Source organism: Bidens hawaiensis, unplaced genomic scaffold, assembly GCF_021521415.1.
Source record: "Bidens hawaiensis isolate Kalapana, Puna unplaced genomic scaffold, B.hawaiensis_p1.1 tig00044214_1, whole genome shotgun sequence".
Taxonomy (NCBI): Eukaryota; Viridiplantae; Streptophyta; class Magnoliopsida; order Asterales; family Asteraceae; genus Bidens; species Bidens hawaiensis.
The window spans coordinates 101364-115971 of NW_027497853.1; the positions used below are offsets into that span (position 1 = coordinate 101364).

General features: G+C 34.0%; 1 protein-coding gene and 1 pseudogene across 1 annotated transcript; both read right to left on the reverse strand.

The window, feature by feature from the left end:
• Positions 1 to 4122: 4122 nt before the first annotated feature.
• LOC143594798 (uncharacterized) lies at positions 4123 to 4800 on the reverse strand (annotated as a pseudogene).
• Positions 4801 to 12079: 7279 nt separating this feature from the next.
• Positions 12080 to 14401, reverse strand: LOC143594791 (uncharacterized). Its single transcript, XM_077074018.1, has 3 exons — positions 13988 to 14401; positions 12619 to 12832; positions 12080 to 12531 (listed from the first exon to the last, which is right to left on the reverse strand). Exons 1-3 carry the CDS (start codon positions 14222 to 14224, stop codon positions 12080 to 12082), a joined length of 903 nt encoding a protein of 300 aa, XP_076930133.1. The 5' UTR covers positions 14225 to 14401.
• Positions 14402 to 14608: the final 207 nt, after the last annotated feature.

Here is a 14608-nt window from a genome sequence, read left to right on the forward strand (position 1 = left end):
GAGGTTGAGGAGCAAAAGGGTTCCGATAGTTAGCACTCCGCTCGTCCCGTATGAACGACTCAGTCTCGGTTTCTTCCCAACGATCTTCATGTTGCATCTCTAAGTCTCGGACCCGCTGTTGCAAACGTTCAATTTCTTCGTCTCGTGGATCTCGAAAACGATCTTCGTTGCCTCTGTCGGCGTCTCTACGAAGATGAAAACGAGCGTCTTTCCCACTTTTCAAACGTTTAATTTCTTCGATGTCTCGTGGATCTCGAAAACGATCTTTGTTGCCTCTGTCGGCGTCTCTACGGAGATGAAAACGAGTGTCTTTCCCACTACCTGCCATCGAAACAACCGTGCTCTGGTACCACTTGAAACCGGCAACGGTAGTATGCTTTGGAGAGAACCCAAAGAGATAAACTTCAATAAATAAAAATGAACCAAATGGAGCCCAATTACATTCCTGTCTTTTAAACAAACCAAAACACAAAAGAGATAAAAACTAATAAGTCCTCAAACTTAGAAAACAACCAAACTTGAAATTTAAATAAACCGATAAAAGGTAATCGGGTAAAATGAGCTTGACTAATCTTCCAACGGGTCTTGACTCGGGTCTAATTCGGGATCTGGTTCTGCATCAGTTTCAGTTTATCATTTGGTTTATTAAGAACTGATCGATTTGTCATAGTTTGTAGGGACCCGTTGTTTGAGAGAGATCTAAATCCAGATCGAAATTCAAAAGGTAGAGGTTGTTTTCAAACATAAATTATACATTATTGACTTTTGTTGCAATATGTACGTGTCTTGAAATATTAATAAATAAGTTGCATATTGATATTACTTCTCAAACTGTATAAAGTTTTCAGAATGATATCATAATTCAAGAGGTTGTGGTTGACTTCTCAAATAAACATATAATTTTAATTTGTGTAAGACTTTGTTGAAAAATTTATGACAGTACGGACTTTCAATACCAAACCAAAAACATTAAAATATGTCTAATAAGCAAGGAGCTGAAAATTGATAACATGCTCATACAACATAAAAGCAGAGTATCAATTTTCAGCTTTATGATGATTAGACATGCTGTAACGTTTTTGATTTGGTAACGAAAGTCCGTTATATGAGTTAAAAAATATTTGTTTTTAGACTTTAATTCACCTGTAATATTTAACATGGTTGGAAGAAGAATATAATGATTTCTCTAAATATGTGAGATAGAAAAACCAGTTTGTTATACATAATTAAAATTTATGTGAAATCGTATGAGAATTGTATAAATATTCCCGATAAGTAAACAAAATTTAAAGAAAGATATGTTTTTTACTTTAATTATATAGGTAGAAATGGAGGCAAGAATGTGAGTGCTCTTAAATATAGTTATATAAATATTTTAAGACTGTGAAGAGAAACATATGATTTGGTTTATGTTTTACTGCTATGCCCCTATTTATCACATGTCACGCATTAAAGTTACCCACCAATAAAACCCTGTGTTTTCTCACGTTATAATGTCAACTTGTTATGTCGTTTTCATCCCAAACATGGTAAGTAGAAAGTTAATCTTACCATGAATAGTTCAAAATAGATGTTGCACTATAGTAGTTAAATAAACACAATATTGTTAATATTCACAGCTCCATTATCTTTGGAATACTATTGTTTGTGGCACTCTATTTAATTTTATTCTCATAGATTTCATTTTTAAATAATTTAGAGTTATTATACAAATAAGCTCTATTTACCTAGTCACATTTTGAGACTTAAGTTTAAGTAATTGTATGTTTGGGTTATATATAGATTTAATTTTGTAACAAGTTTGAGTTTAACTTTATGTTGAATTTACATAAAATGACTAAAATACCACTTTTAATGGATTGCTTGTGTAGTTAACTCCGAATGAAAAGAAAACTAACCCCCTCTTCATTTTCAAAGTTTTCATTTTCATTGAAAAATGCATTTTGCATAAAGCAGAGAAGAGTGGTGTCGATTTTGGGTAGTTATGTTGACGGATATCGATCTAACACCACCAAACACATCTTAACATCCATCAATCTCTGTAACTCTAATGGACAATGGTCACATATCGACTTCCCTGTCACTGGGTTTATCGCAATAATAACGTCAAGGGTTCTATGGAACAGAAGGAAACTCGAATTCGAATCGAATACGAACTGAAATCGAATTAATTCGATTTGATTCAAGTTCACCTTTGCTAAAAATTTCAAAAACCAAAATTATAATTGTAAAACACACAAATATTAGTCTAAAGTAGCTACAAAACCATATGATAATAATGGGTTATGTTCAAATAAGAAGTTTGATTTTCCTAAGAAGGCTTGGAAGGAGGGTATTTTAGTCTAATACTTTAATATCAAAACTCACTTACTTTAATCTCAAAACCCACTTAAATTAATTTCAAAAACCCAATTACATCTTCACTCATCTCTTACAACCACCACCACTCCACCGCCACCACAATTGTCACCCACCGCCACCACCTCGCCGGAAAAGTCCGAAAAAACACAATGGAAAAATACACTATGAAAAAAAACACAATGATAAAAACACAATAAAAAACACAATTGTATGACACAATGTAAATAACACAATGAAAAATACTATTGTATAACACAATTTTGTAAAACACAATTTGTAAAAAACCCACTAATTTTTTTTTTAATTTTTATATTACAATATGGTACTCATATAAAAGATAAAAAGACACTCGTTATTATGGTGAACTTGTTTTTCAATAAAAACGTCGTAAAAAAAAGTTATGGGCGTTTTAAAATGATGGAGGAATTTGGCATGTGTCTTGCATGTGGAGAGAGAAAGTCAACAAATGTGTTATTCCTTTTATGCCCTTTACCTTGTGTTCACACTTGATTTCCTCCTAAACTAATCTCAACCCTCCATATTCAAAAACAATTGACAAGATTACTTCTTATCCTTCCTACAAAAAGTATACTTCCTATTATAACCTAACCCTGATAATAATTTCAAAATTAAGATATAAATAGTATGAGATAAGAAATAATATGTGCTATTGGGTTTAAACTTTAAATATTTTGTAATGATCATTTATTATTTTTGGATTTGGCCCAAAAAAATACACACACATATGTGTGTGTTAATTTGAATTCGAATTTTGATAATAAATCATAAATTCGTATTCGAATACGAATCGAATTTTTTTTAAAACGAATTCGAATATTAATAATTGAATTCGAATCAAATTTTGAGCATCCCTAATCACAACAGGTTGCGGTAACTGGTAACCATAAAAGTGTAACTAATTCCAAGCCATATCACCACTCTGGTTATATAACACAAATTCTCAAAACACAGTCACATATTTTCTCTGTTTTCCTCAATTTTTTATAATAATCCAGTTCCAAATTGTTTCACTAAAGTTACTTAACTTTTTCCTCAACCATTGGCGAAGCTTAATGAAACACCCGCTCCCCCACTGATTAGCTTTTCCTTACCTATAAAAACCACTAAGTCACTAACCTTACTCAAAATTTTCCAAACCACTTAAATTTTAATATCATCCTATTGTTGAGAAAACTACATCAGTGATTTTATTTTCTTTTTATTTGAGTAAAGTCGCTACTTACCGATCACATATTCACATGTTCCCTGAAAATCCCATTCTAACATTTTGTGAACAAAAGTTTGATTGAGGCTTGCATGATTGAATACACGTCAGAGAGAGCTTTTTTTTTTTTTTTTTTTGAATGTTCAAGCTTTCCTCCTACTATTTACATTATACCGCCAATGCCAGGAATCGAACCCTGGACCTCTCACCCAAAGGCCAAAGCCTTTACCATCCCACCAAAGTGGTGATGGCGTCAGAGAGAGCTGTTGTCCTGCCTCCATGCCTTGGGGGTTGGGATTCTACCGACGTTTTTTAAAATATTTAATAAAAAGTTATTAAATATTTAAAATTTTTAATAATTATCAACGTTTTTTCAAATATTAACACGCCTTTCATTATTCTTAATTTAAACTATTAAATAGCTATTAATGTATCTACTTAAATGACCTGTCACAAGTTAAAAAAAAAACAAAAAAATTCAATCAAAAAATTTTTAAAAATCCCCCAAGATACAACAAAACATTACCATTTATATTTATTTATATAAAAAAATAAAAGAACAAAAGAAAAGGGCAATACAGTAATTTCCAATCGCTAATGAGCCATAGCCGCAGCGGGGGCAAAGTTAATACTTCTTTGATTAGGCAAAGCAAGCATAGCAGTATGATCCATAAAATCATTCAACGCCACAACATATTCCAAAATTACCCTCAAATCATCCGCACACGAGAACCCCATCGACCCGGTTCGCCGAACCGCATAAACATAAAACGTAATGCACCCTTTCCTAAACTTGAACCGGGCCATTTCGCACCCGGTCAGGCCTTTGATAAGCTTCCGGTTCACTTCCCCTAGGGGAATCTCCGTGGGCCAGAGGCGGTCCACGGAGGCTTTTAAACTTTGGGATTCGAATACGAATATGATGATTTTGGAGTTTTTGGTGCCGGGGTGAGGGTGTGCCATGCATGGTGGGCCAGGATGGTGAAGTTGGTGGGGATGAAGGCGGTGGTGGAAGGGAATAATATTGTGGGTTGGAGGGATAAGAGGCGTGGGAGTTCGTGGTGGCGGGCGCGGCGGACGGTGAAGGATTTTATTAAGAGTTGACCGCCGAAGCGGAGGCCTTTGACTTCTGATGGGGGTTTGAAGGTGTAATCGTTTGGAGGGTGTTTGTGTTTTGGTTTCTTTTTTTTGGATTTCGGTGATTTTTCATCCATGGGTTGTGGTGGTTGGTGGTGGTGGTGACGGTGGTTATGGTGAGAGAGAGAGAGAGGTTGGTGGAATGGTTATTTTTTTGTTTTTGTTTTTGTGTTGTGGAATGTGAAATTGTGAATAATGAATGATTTGTGATTATGAACGAATGGCTTTTCTCTGGCTTATTTTGCAAGGGAAAAAATACGCTTTTTAATTAATTTTCTTTTTAATGGTTTGTTGAATTTTGAATGTATTTTGGTGTAAATATTAAATGAATTGAAACATCTCTGTCATAAAATCCAATCATTTAAATATTATGAACATTGACATACGTTTATATTGAAATTTGAAAGTATATGCAGGATATTTAACCATTCAAAACGTTTACAATAAAATGCTATGTAAACGAATAATAAGATTTGTCACAACCTTTTCTTGAATAGTAAAACCGATACAACTGAAAATAAAAGCTTTGGTCTTAAGGCCGGAGAATTATCATGCACCCATTGAACCTTATTATGAAATTTCACAGTCTTCGAGACTAGAAATCAAATGTATTAAAAGTGAACGGGATAAACATATGTTACTTTCTTAAATAAACTTTCTCATGTTTAGAAATTTTCTCATTTGGCATCAACGTCGCCTCACCAGCAACATACTCAATGTCCTTGAGTTTAGCAACTTTGCCACACAAGTTTGTTCCCTCCATACCTGAAGAGGTAGGTCCCAGCAGAGCCCAGTTGGACCCGCAAGACTCACCTTGAAGAGGGACGTCTGCGCAAGGACCAACTGGTTCCGCATGACCCACCATGCTCAGAGATGAAGACCTTACGCGCAGTACGCCAGCTGTTCCCGCAAGGAAAGCCTCCCAATGGTGAAGTACCCCGCCTGTCCCCGCAGCTGCGGATACAAGCCATCAGGGAAGGCTACTCGCACTAATAGCAAGGCTACACGCACAAGGCACTAACTCTCAAATAATTCAGTGTCACCTGAAGGAATGAGCAAGGCGGGAATACTCCCGCCCAAATGAGCCAGTCCGTATGCTTTAGGAAGATCTTTGGTACTATACCTGCCAAGGTATGGACAAAATAGACAAGATCTGACCAAAGCAGCCCATGAACCAATCACAGGGTGACAGCTCACCGACAACAGTACGAGGAGCATGTTCTAGTACTGTTTGTCACTATTAGCCGCTAACTACTCACCAACCCTTGTCGTGGCACGCACATAGCCTGCAGTTGGTGGAAAGGGAACAGTACACAGCCGGCCTTGTCACTATCAGCCGCTGCCTACCCACCAACCAGCATGGCACGTGCGTAGCCCATAGTTGGTAGAACAAGAATATTATACAGCTGGCTGTACCTGCTTGGAAACCTACCTCTGGCTATAAATACTCCAACACCTTGGAACGGTATGATCATCTTGTATCTTACCTTCACTAGCTATTTCTCTCAATATATACTTATATTCAGAGCAATCTAGTCTGATTCTCACGCCGGAGGGTGGTCACAAGGAGGAACCCCCATTCTCAGTGACGAGCTCACGGTGTCTGTTTTGCAGGTCATCTGAAGAACATCCTTCTTTGCCGGACCTAACCCTCGTGGGAAACATTACTTAACCCCCAGATTATCCATAATCTGTCTGGGGTCACTTAGTGTTTCTTCAATACCCATCCAAACAAAAGAATATAAGTTGGTCGAAGAGTAGATCTCCCTTCAAGTAAATCCATTAGAAAGTTCATGGGAGCCTAATTAGTAGAAATCCCTATACGTTTAAGAGCAGTACAGAAAACACCAATGCATTTTAACAAGGCGAAGTGTTCACAAGTTTTGTGTTAGTCTTGGTCTATCTTTCAACTAGTGCCTAGGAAGTACATTAATATTGGATTTATAAAAAGGTTGATGTATGTATAACTAGAAAGTTTTTCTCCGTAACACTATTTTCTATTTCAAAAATAAGATAAATAGTTGAACTGGTAACTCTGATGGCTATTGATTTAGCGTGTCAACTACATTCAAAAGTGTCGTCGCTAACAAAATAAGGAAACATACAACAGTAGCTTTAGCTTTGATTGGTTTTGTTGTGTTTTTACCAATTGTGTCTGGTTAGCTTAAAATTGAATGGTTTCATTTGTACTCGTTTCATGCCGAACCAACACCACCAATTGTTTATGATTTAACTTATCGGTTTGGTTTGATTTTCTTATACGTAATTGTATGATAAAAGTAGTTAATTTTGTTGATAAGATGATGCTATCACCATATCATACTTTTGTATCACACAAATATTTATCATAGTGAAAATGAGCATTCAAAGCATAGACAACCGTATATTAAAAGCAACTTGAGTTATACAGTTATAGTATTAAAAAGGAATGCATGTAATTATTTGTTTTAATTGCGATTCATAATGCATTTACGTTTTTTTTTAATATAATCTCTGCTATATACAATTATTTGTCACGCACTGCGTACAAGTGTTATCATCATTGGATGCATGCATTCTTATATACTAAACAAAGCCTTGTATTACTTATTTGGTGTTGGCTTTTCCTTAATAATTTTTTTTAACAAGAAATATATCATTACACTATAAATTATAAATTATAGTGTTTACATCAAGACATAAGGCAAATAAGCAACAAGCTATCCCACATCGCAAACCTTTTTTGAACTACAAAACTCAATCTTTTAAAAACTACACTAATAGATCTTTAAATCATAACCATTGAACCCGACTAATAATTGCATTTATGTATTTATATTGATGAAGCAACTTGAGTTATATATGACAATCATCATAATCACATAAGGAATGACATATTTTTGTTTTTGTTATATATTTATACGAAAGGAATATATTGTGTAGCCCACTTGGTTATCAAAGTTATTTCCGATTATATATAACAAGTTAATCTTTCATATGAAAATAAAAGAATACTTAATTTTTCTTCAATAATAGCTCGAATATTGATACGGGGCTTGACACTCGATACATTTCTGTCTATATGCATGAATGTGTACTATATCCTTACATCATCATGCATCTCTATCCATATGCGTGTAGCTTATAAAACCAATACATAAAATAAAATTATGAACAATATTGGTATCTAAAAAGTTAGTTGATTCTTGCTTGACCAGCTACACAGAGATAAACATGAAAGAAAATGCTCAAACGTAAAACAAGTATAATTTGAATTGTGAGTGGAGTTACGAGATCCATAGGCAGTGGACGCAAAAGGTTTTAAGGAGATAGATCAGCTGTAGTACCCAAATTCCATTAGTTAGGACTTTGATTTGATTTTATTAGTAGAGAATTTTCCCCAAATTTTAACGATTTTTAATTCTTTTCTCTAGGGTAAATTGCGTAAATCAATAATTGCCTTAGTTTACACGTTTATTTATGTCTTTAATTTCAATATTTGTTTGAGAGTTTGTCGATTCGAATGAAAATTAGAAAATTTGTCTATACTTCCCAAAATTTTGGAATTCATTCTAAAGAGACTATCATGTATTGTTTTGTTTTCCTCATTCAACAATACACCCATTTGTTTTGAGAATTCTTTCTATGATGTTTTCGTGTGTCAATGTTGCGTCAGTTAGATACATTTATACAAGTTTACATTTAAAAATGATGAAATCCCATGACTGCATGTGCTTAATGTTTGTGTGTGTACCGAAATATATTTCCGTGTATAACGAAGTAGATTTTCACTGTGTACATCTACGTGTGTTGGTATTTATCATTAATATTTCGTCACACGTGCACCTTGTTAAATTTTGAAGCATTAAACCATTATTATAAACCTATTATTTTTTTGTTGGTAATTTTCCATATTTTTTTATCAACAAACAAATCTGTTTCTAAGAAATTTAAAATCAACTGAAACTATAATAATAGCAATGAGAATTATGAGAAAAAAGGTAATAAAATAGGGTCACAAAAGCAATAAATTGAATAAGCGCATAACATGCACATCTTTTGCCTTTTGGGAATGGGAAAACAAGTTGTAACAATCATTGATGTCACCCAGACTATATCTTTACCAAATTTATATTGATTTGGAATGACTCACAAAAGTATGTGTTAACCTTTATGTCAACTATACCTATTCAGCTGTTATTATCGTTATATATGCACTTTTAAGTACTGTAACTAAACTCAGAAAACGGTTATCTTCCGTCTTTATTTATTATTAAATAAAAATTTCTAACCTTACTTTATCCAAGCATTCACTGCTTTGATTCTTTGAACACTTAATAAAGACTAATCGAACTGTCTAACAGCTGATTTCCTCGGAAGTTACACTCAAGATAGTTGGAGCTCGGGTGTGAGTTCCATCAACTGTTAATATTACACACATCATTTTGTTCAAATCAACCCAAATCGAGTTACAAATTTGCTTGCTCTACTAATTAGGTTTGTAATTTGTTCAAATCGTTTAGAATTTCCGATTCGAATATTTTTTCTAATTCCAATTCAAACTCGTTTTAAATTTGAATCTCCTTTCCAAAGTCTCGATTCATAACCCGAAAACTGATTCAATGAACATCCTTCCACATTATAAAACCCATTAAGAGTTTTTAAAGAAACATTAGATATGATATTAAGGTTGGCACACCAAAAATTTTGGAAAACATATATAGACTAAAGTTGCTTTCTTGATGCTGGTAATATTGAGCTTATAATCATTTCACAAGGAGAAAAAGAAACCTCCCATGTTCCTAAGTAGACCCACCTCTTGATGACATGCAGGACCCACAAATAACATCTTTTTGCTTTTTTTTTTCTTTGTCACAATTCAAAGGGAGCCTGTTACCTTATTTTCTATGTTATTGAAAAAATTGCTTGGGAAGTACTGTTTCATAGATTTTGGTTGTTGCTTATGAAGTGAAGCAATTGATTTGATCTTTAATCTATGTTGGCATTTAAACTGGTGGTAATATATCTTAGTTTTGGTTGTTAATTATGGCCCACCTGTTTACGCTATAGACTTAAAAGCCTATGTTTGTTATAAAGCACATGCAATACTAACTAAAAGCTAACTAAAAAAATAAATGGTTGAAGTTACAATAAAAGAATGTTTACATCCCGTTTAACTACATAATTGATGATAATATGTGTGAGGATGACAATATAAAATATGACAAATGTTCCATCTAGGGGGTGTCAAATGTGACTCATGGGTTGTAATAAAATGTATATAATGAGTCAGTATGAGTCAAACTAAAAAAAGAAAAGGATTAAAATGGGTCAAAACGGGTTGACATTTTTTGAGGGTTTTTTTTTTTTTTTTTATGGAACCCGTTTCAATCATTTTCTTTTTTTAGCTTGACCCATGCATTCTGACCCATTATATACATTTTATTACAACTCATTCAACCTATGGGTCACATTTGCCACCCTTAATTCCGCCCATGTAGGAAACAAGAGCCTAAGACAACAATGAGCATGATACACGAGTATACGACAATAAAATGTAAACATATTAGTAATAGTGACTAAAGGCAGTTTAACATAATACTTTGTCCCTTTATGGTTAGTGTTGTTCACTAGTCTAGCCGAATTAGAGCAAGCTCGGGGCTCGAGCTTGAACTTAAATGAGCCAGCTCTAGTCATTTATTTTAATAAGATGAAAACTCGAGCTCAACTTGTAAAAAACTCAAGCCAGCTCTTGCCTCGTTAATTTCACAAATACTGATATAAAAGACAAAAATATAAGTTTAACATACACAATACTAAATTTATAAATACGTGAGTTTATACATTATACGTGCATTTTTTTAATAAGCTCTACGCATATTATATGTGTTATTATTATATGCATATTAAATTTGGTATTATGTTATTATTATATGCATATTAAATTTGGTAACTTATTTAAAGAGACCAATAAGGAGAGCCAATGAGCCCATTATCAAGTGCGCCACGAACACCTGAGCCAATGGCCTGGCTTATTTACAAACCGACCCAGCTTGGCCTGTTTACATATGAGCTAGTTTCGAGCGAGACGCTGGCTGTTTTCCTCCAAATCTTCGATGTGGGTACTTGGTCTTGGTAGTTGCTAGTTGCCACATAAGAATAAGAATTTAAGATACTAAGATATGGCATGAGACAAACATGTACATTCGGCCCAATCCATTCTTTCAAAGCCAGAACTTATAGCCCAATTAAGCATTCAACTATTCAAGAAAACAGTGGACTCTGGGAAAATTTGAAATGCACTTGCATTGTAAGAATTAAGATGTCACCCAAGCCACTTGTCTCGGTCCTTTTAACTCTGAATTGAATTTGGGTTATTCGAATTGAGTTATTCAAATGTAAAACTGAAATTTGAATTCGACTTGAATTCGCTAAAAATCGAATAAGTGTACTCGAATTCAAAATTATTCAAATAAATTGTATTTGGAAAATAAAATAAAAAAATTTCAAAAAACATTCGAATAGATACTCGAATTCGAAATTATTCGAATAATTGTATTTGGAAAATAAAATAAAAAATTTTCAAAATTATAAAAAAAACGTTTCTAAACTAATATCTAACTCATACATTCAAAGTTTCCTTTCTTTTAGCGGCTAGGTTAAATGGTTAAATAACTTGAATCGATCGTATTGTTATTTATTAAATGTTAGAACGAGTAATGTAAAAAAGCTAACTCTATTTTTTCCCTAAAAAAAATTTTGAAGGGCCATTTGAACTTGAAGCACAATGTGTAGTACATAAAAGCAAAAAAAACACATAAATATTATTGAGTTAATTTGAACCGTTCGCACTTGAATAAAATTTCAAATCAAATAAATATTCGACTTGAATAAATTGAAATTCAAATTTGGTTCGGATCGAATTTCGGGTTACTCAAGTCCGGTTTGAATAATAAACACCCCTACTACCATTCAAGGATGCAGATTCGGAAAAACCAAAAGAACAGAAGAAAAAAAAATACATATTCTCCATTATTATGGCATAAACCTTATCTTCTATAAATTAAAGAATATAACAGTATCCAACCAACCTCTTATAACAACTCAACAAACTTCAAACTAAAATACAAACCAAAACTCCATCAGATCCACATAACAAAACACTGAGGATCTGATCATCTCATCTCATCTCATCTCATCATCAAAAGATGAAACAAGGTAACTCAACAAAACATATAAAAAACCAAGTATACAACCCCGTCACGACTTCGATGACCCCAAAAAAAGCATCAATCTTGTGAGGTTTAAACTTCAAAATTATTAATCACCTTATTTTAACCGTGCAACATTCTTTACATCTCACCGTGTTTTTAAATCTTAATTTCTCATCCTCCACCTATCCACCATTGCTCGACTCGCGGGTTTCTTCAGATGACCCCTATCCGTTTCCATCTCAAACTGGATCAAAGATTTGACCCGGTTCAGATGGCCAGCACATAGTTTATGTTGAGAAACAAATGGGTCAGAAACTGGCTCGGTTTCAAAAGAAGAGTCCCATTTTGATTGAAGATATGCAAGTGATCTCCATGGAGGAAGTGGCATGGAGTTTTGTTTAAGTGATGACTTGGCAGCTTCCACCATTACTTGAAGATACTGTTTTAGTTTTGTTAACGGGCCCACGTAAACAACAGGAAGCGAGTTCAATATCCGGTTGTAGGACGGGACGGCTCTAGCTATCTCAAAATGACTTCTAAAATCGATGTCAATGATTAAACGGTCGGAGTTCGTAGAATCGGTGTAGTTTATGATATCAATGTATTCATGATCGCCTGCGTTTTTACGCAATATGTCTAATGTTTTTATTATTATATATATTATATAATAATAATAATAAGTTTTAGCATCAAAAAAATTACCTCCGGGAACTTTTCCGGTCCCCTGCCACCTGGATGTGCAAACAGCAGCATCATAACCGGAAAGTCTGAGAAGTTTGACCAGAGAGAACCTAATGCAACTACTATTACATGAACATTTCATATATTCAAGATCCATGGAATTGATCGATAAGATGAGAGAGGTAACCACTGATAGCATGTCAATCCCGTGTTGATCTTGCAAACCTTTGTAGTACTGCATGAAAGCAAAATAATAATCAAAATTCAAGTATCTAATTCATCAACTACAAAGGCATATTCTTTCTTGATTTGTAACAAAAAGTCAAAAAATATACATTATGGCTCCTAAAAGTAACATAGACACAAACTTTTGAAATTTGGACAAACTCAACAAACCTACTTCAAAATCAGGCTAAAGTATTAATGAAAAGTCCTAATTGAACATCACAAGATTGTCATTTTCCACCTAATGTGCCTAAACATATCAGAATCCAATGAATTTTGACAACTCGGCGTCTTTATTAAAGATAATTAGGCAAAAAAAAGGGAAAGTTGGATTATAATAATCCAAATTATTACACACATTGGCAGATAATAATCCATACTATCAATTTGATTGCTGACAGCCTTAACTTTCACTTTCAATATAGAGCAATCTCAATCCCAGTATCATAATCGTCATTGATTTACATATATTTTTTACTCAATTTCGCTCACAGTGATGATTAAGAACCAAACTGGGAAGCATATTTTGGACCAACAGATCATAGTTTGGATTATTAAAATCCAGTTTACCTAAAAGCTAAAACAATTGACAAAAAATTATGATAAACAGCAAATATATGAACGAAACTTGCAAACATTTATGAGGCATGAAGCAATAACTAATAATGGAAAATCTTTAAAGTTAGATAGAGCAAGAGTACCGGAATCTTGTCGGCAAGGTGAGCAAGAGTTCTGTTAATGAGTTCGACTGAAATGGCAAGAAAATGAAACCCCATGACACCCAAAGGAGGCAAAAAAAAGATTTTGGACGAAAGTGGCGAAAATGACCAAAGGACGAACTTTGCTCTTTAGAAATTTGGACAAACTCAACATATTACTTCAAAATCAAGTAAATATATTAACAGAAAGTCCTAACCGAACATCACAAGATTGTCATTTACTCATTTTCCACCTAATGCATCTAAACATATTAAAATCCAATGAATTTTCGATTCTGGACAACTAATAATCTTATATCAAAGTTTGGCTGAAAAAAAACAATGACATAGCTAAACTGATCATAAATAAATAACCAATTATGTATAAACCACAGATTAACAAATATCAATATACAAAAGTTGACAACTTTGTATGATAAACAGCAAATAATATGAACCAAACTTACCGAAATCTTGTCGGCGAGGTGAGCGAGTTCACAGAAACCCGAATCGCTATCGCTACTGCACCGCGAATCGGCACCACAACTACTTCCATTCTCCAAGAAATCGCTAACCATCGCCGCCAAATCATGTTCACTTTCATGGCTAAACGCCCCACCCAACACCCTCCCACCACCACCGGACCCACTTCCCGCCACCATCAGCCACGGGTCCCCTGTTTCAGGGTACACCCTACAATCCATATACTCCAATTAAAATCAATCACCCTATAACCCACCGTCAATATAACACCCAATTACAAATTCTAATTTTAAGAAACAAAAACCCTAAATTGACGACAACCCATTTCAATTGAACGAAAAGGGTATCCGAAAATATTAATTGATTCGCAAACTGATCAAGTTTTAATTTTTTCCAAGATTATTGCTTCTGTTTGTTTGTTCGCTATGTGGGTTTTTTAAGGATTGTGATTACATCAATCAAAAAGAACGGATTAATAAAATGTTTCACAACAATATTTGAAACAGAGATCCAAAGAGGAATAAGATTGAGAGAAATTGTGTAAATAAATTGAGATACAATCAACTGGCAGAGGATGAAGACGAAAGAAACGGGGGAAATTGATA

Bases quoted from the DNA above. Each gene is read 5' to 3' on its own strand.
- LOC143594791 (XM_077074018.1), bottom strand. From the start codon at position 14,224: ATGGATTGTAGGGTGTACCCTGAAACAGGGGACCCGTGGCTGATGGTG. The intron at 12,833-13,987 runs GTAAGTTTGGTT...GCTTTCATGCAG, and splicing joins ACCTCGCCGACAAGATTTCG to TACTACAAAGGTTTGCAAGA. The intron at 12,532-12,618 runs GTAATTTTTTTG...GTAAAAACGCAG, and splicing joins GACCGGAAAAGTTCCCGGAG to GCGATCATGAATACATTGAT.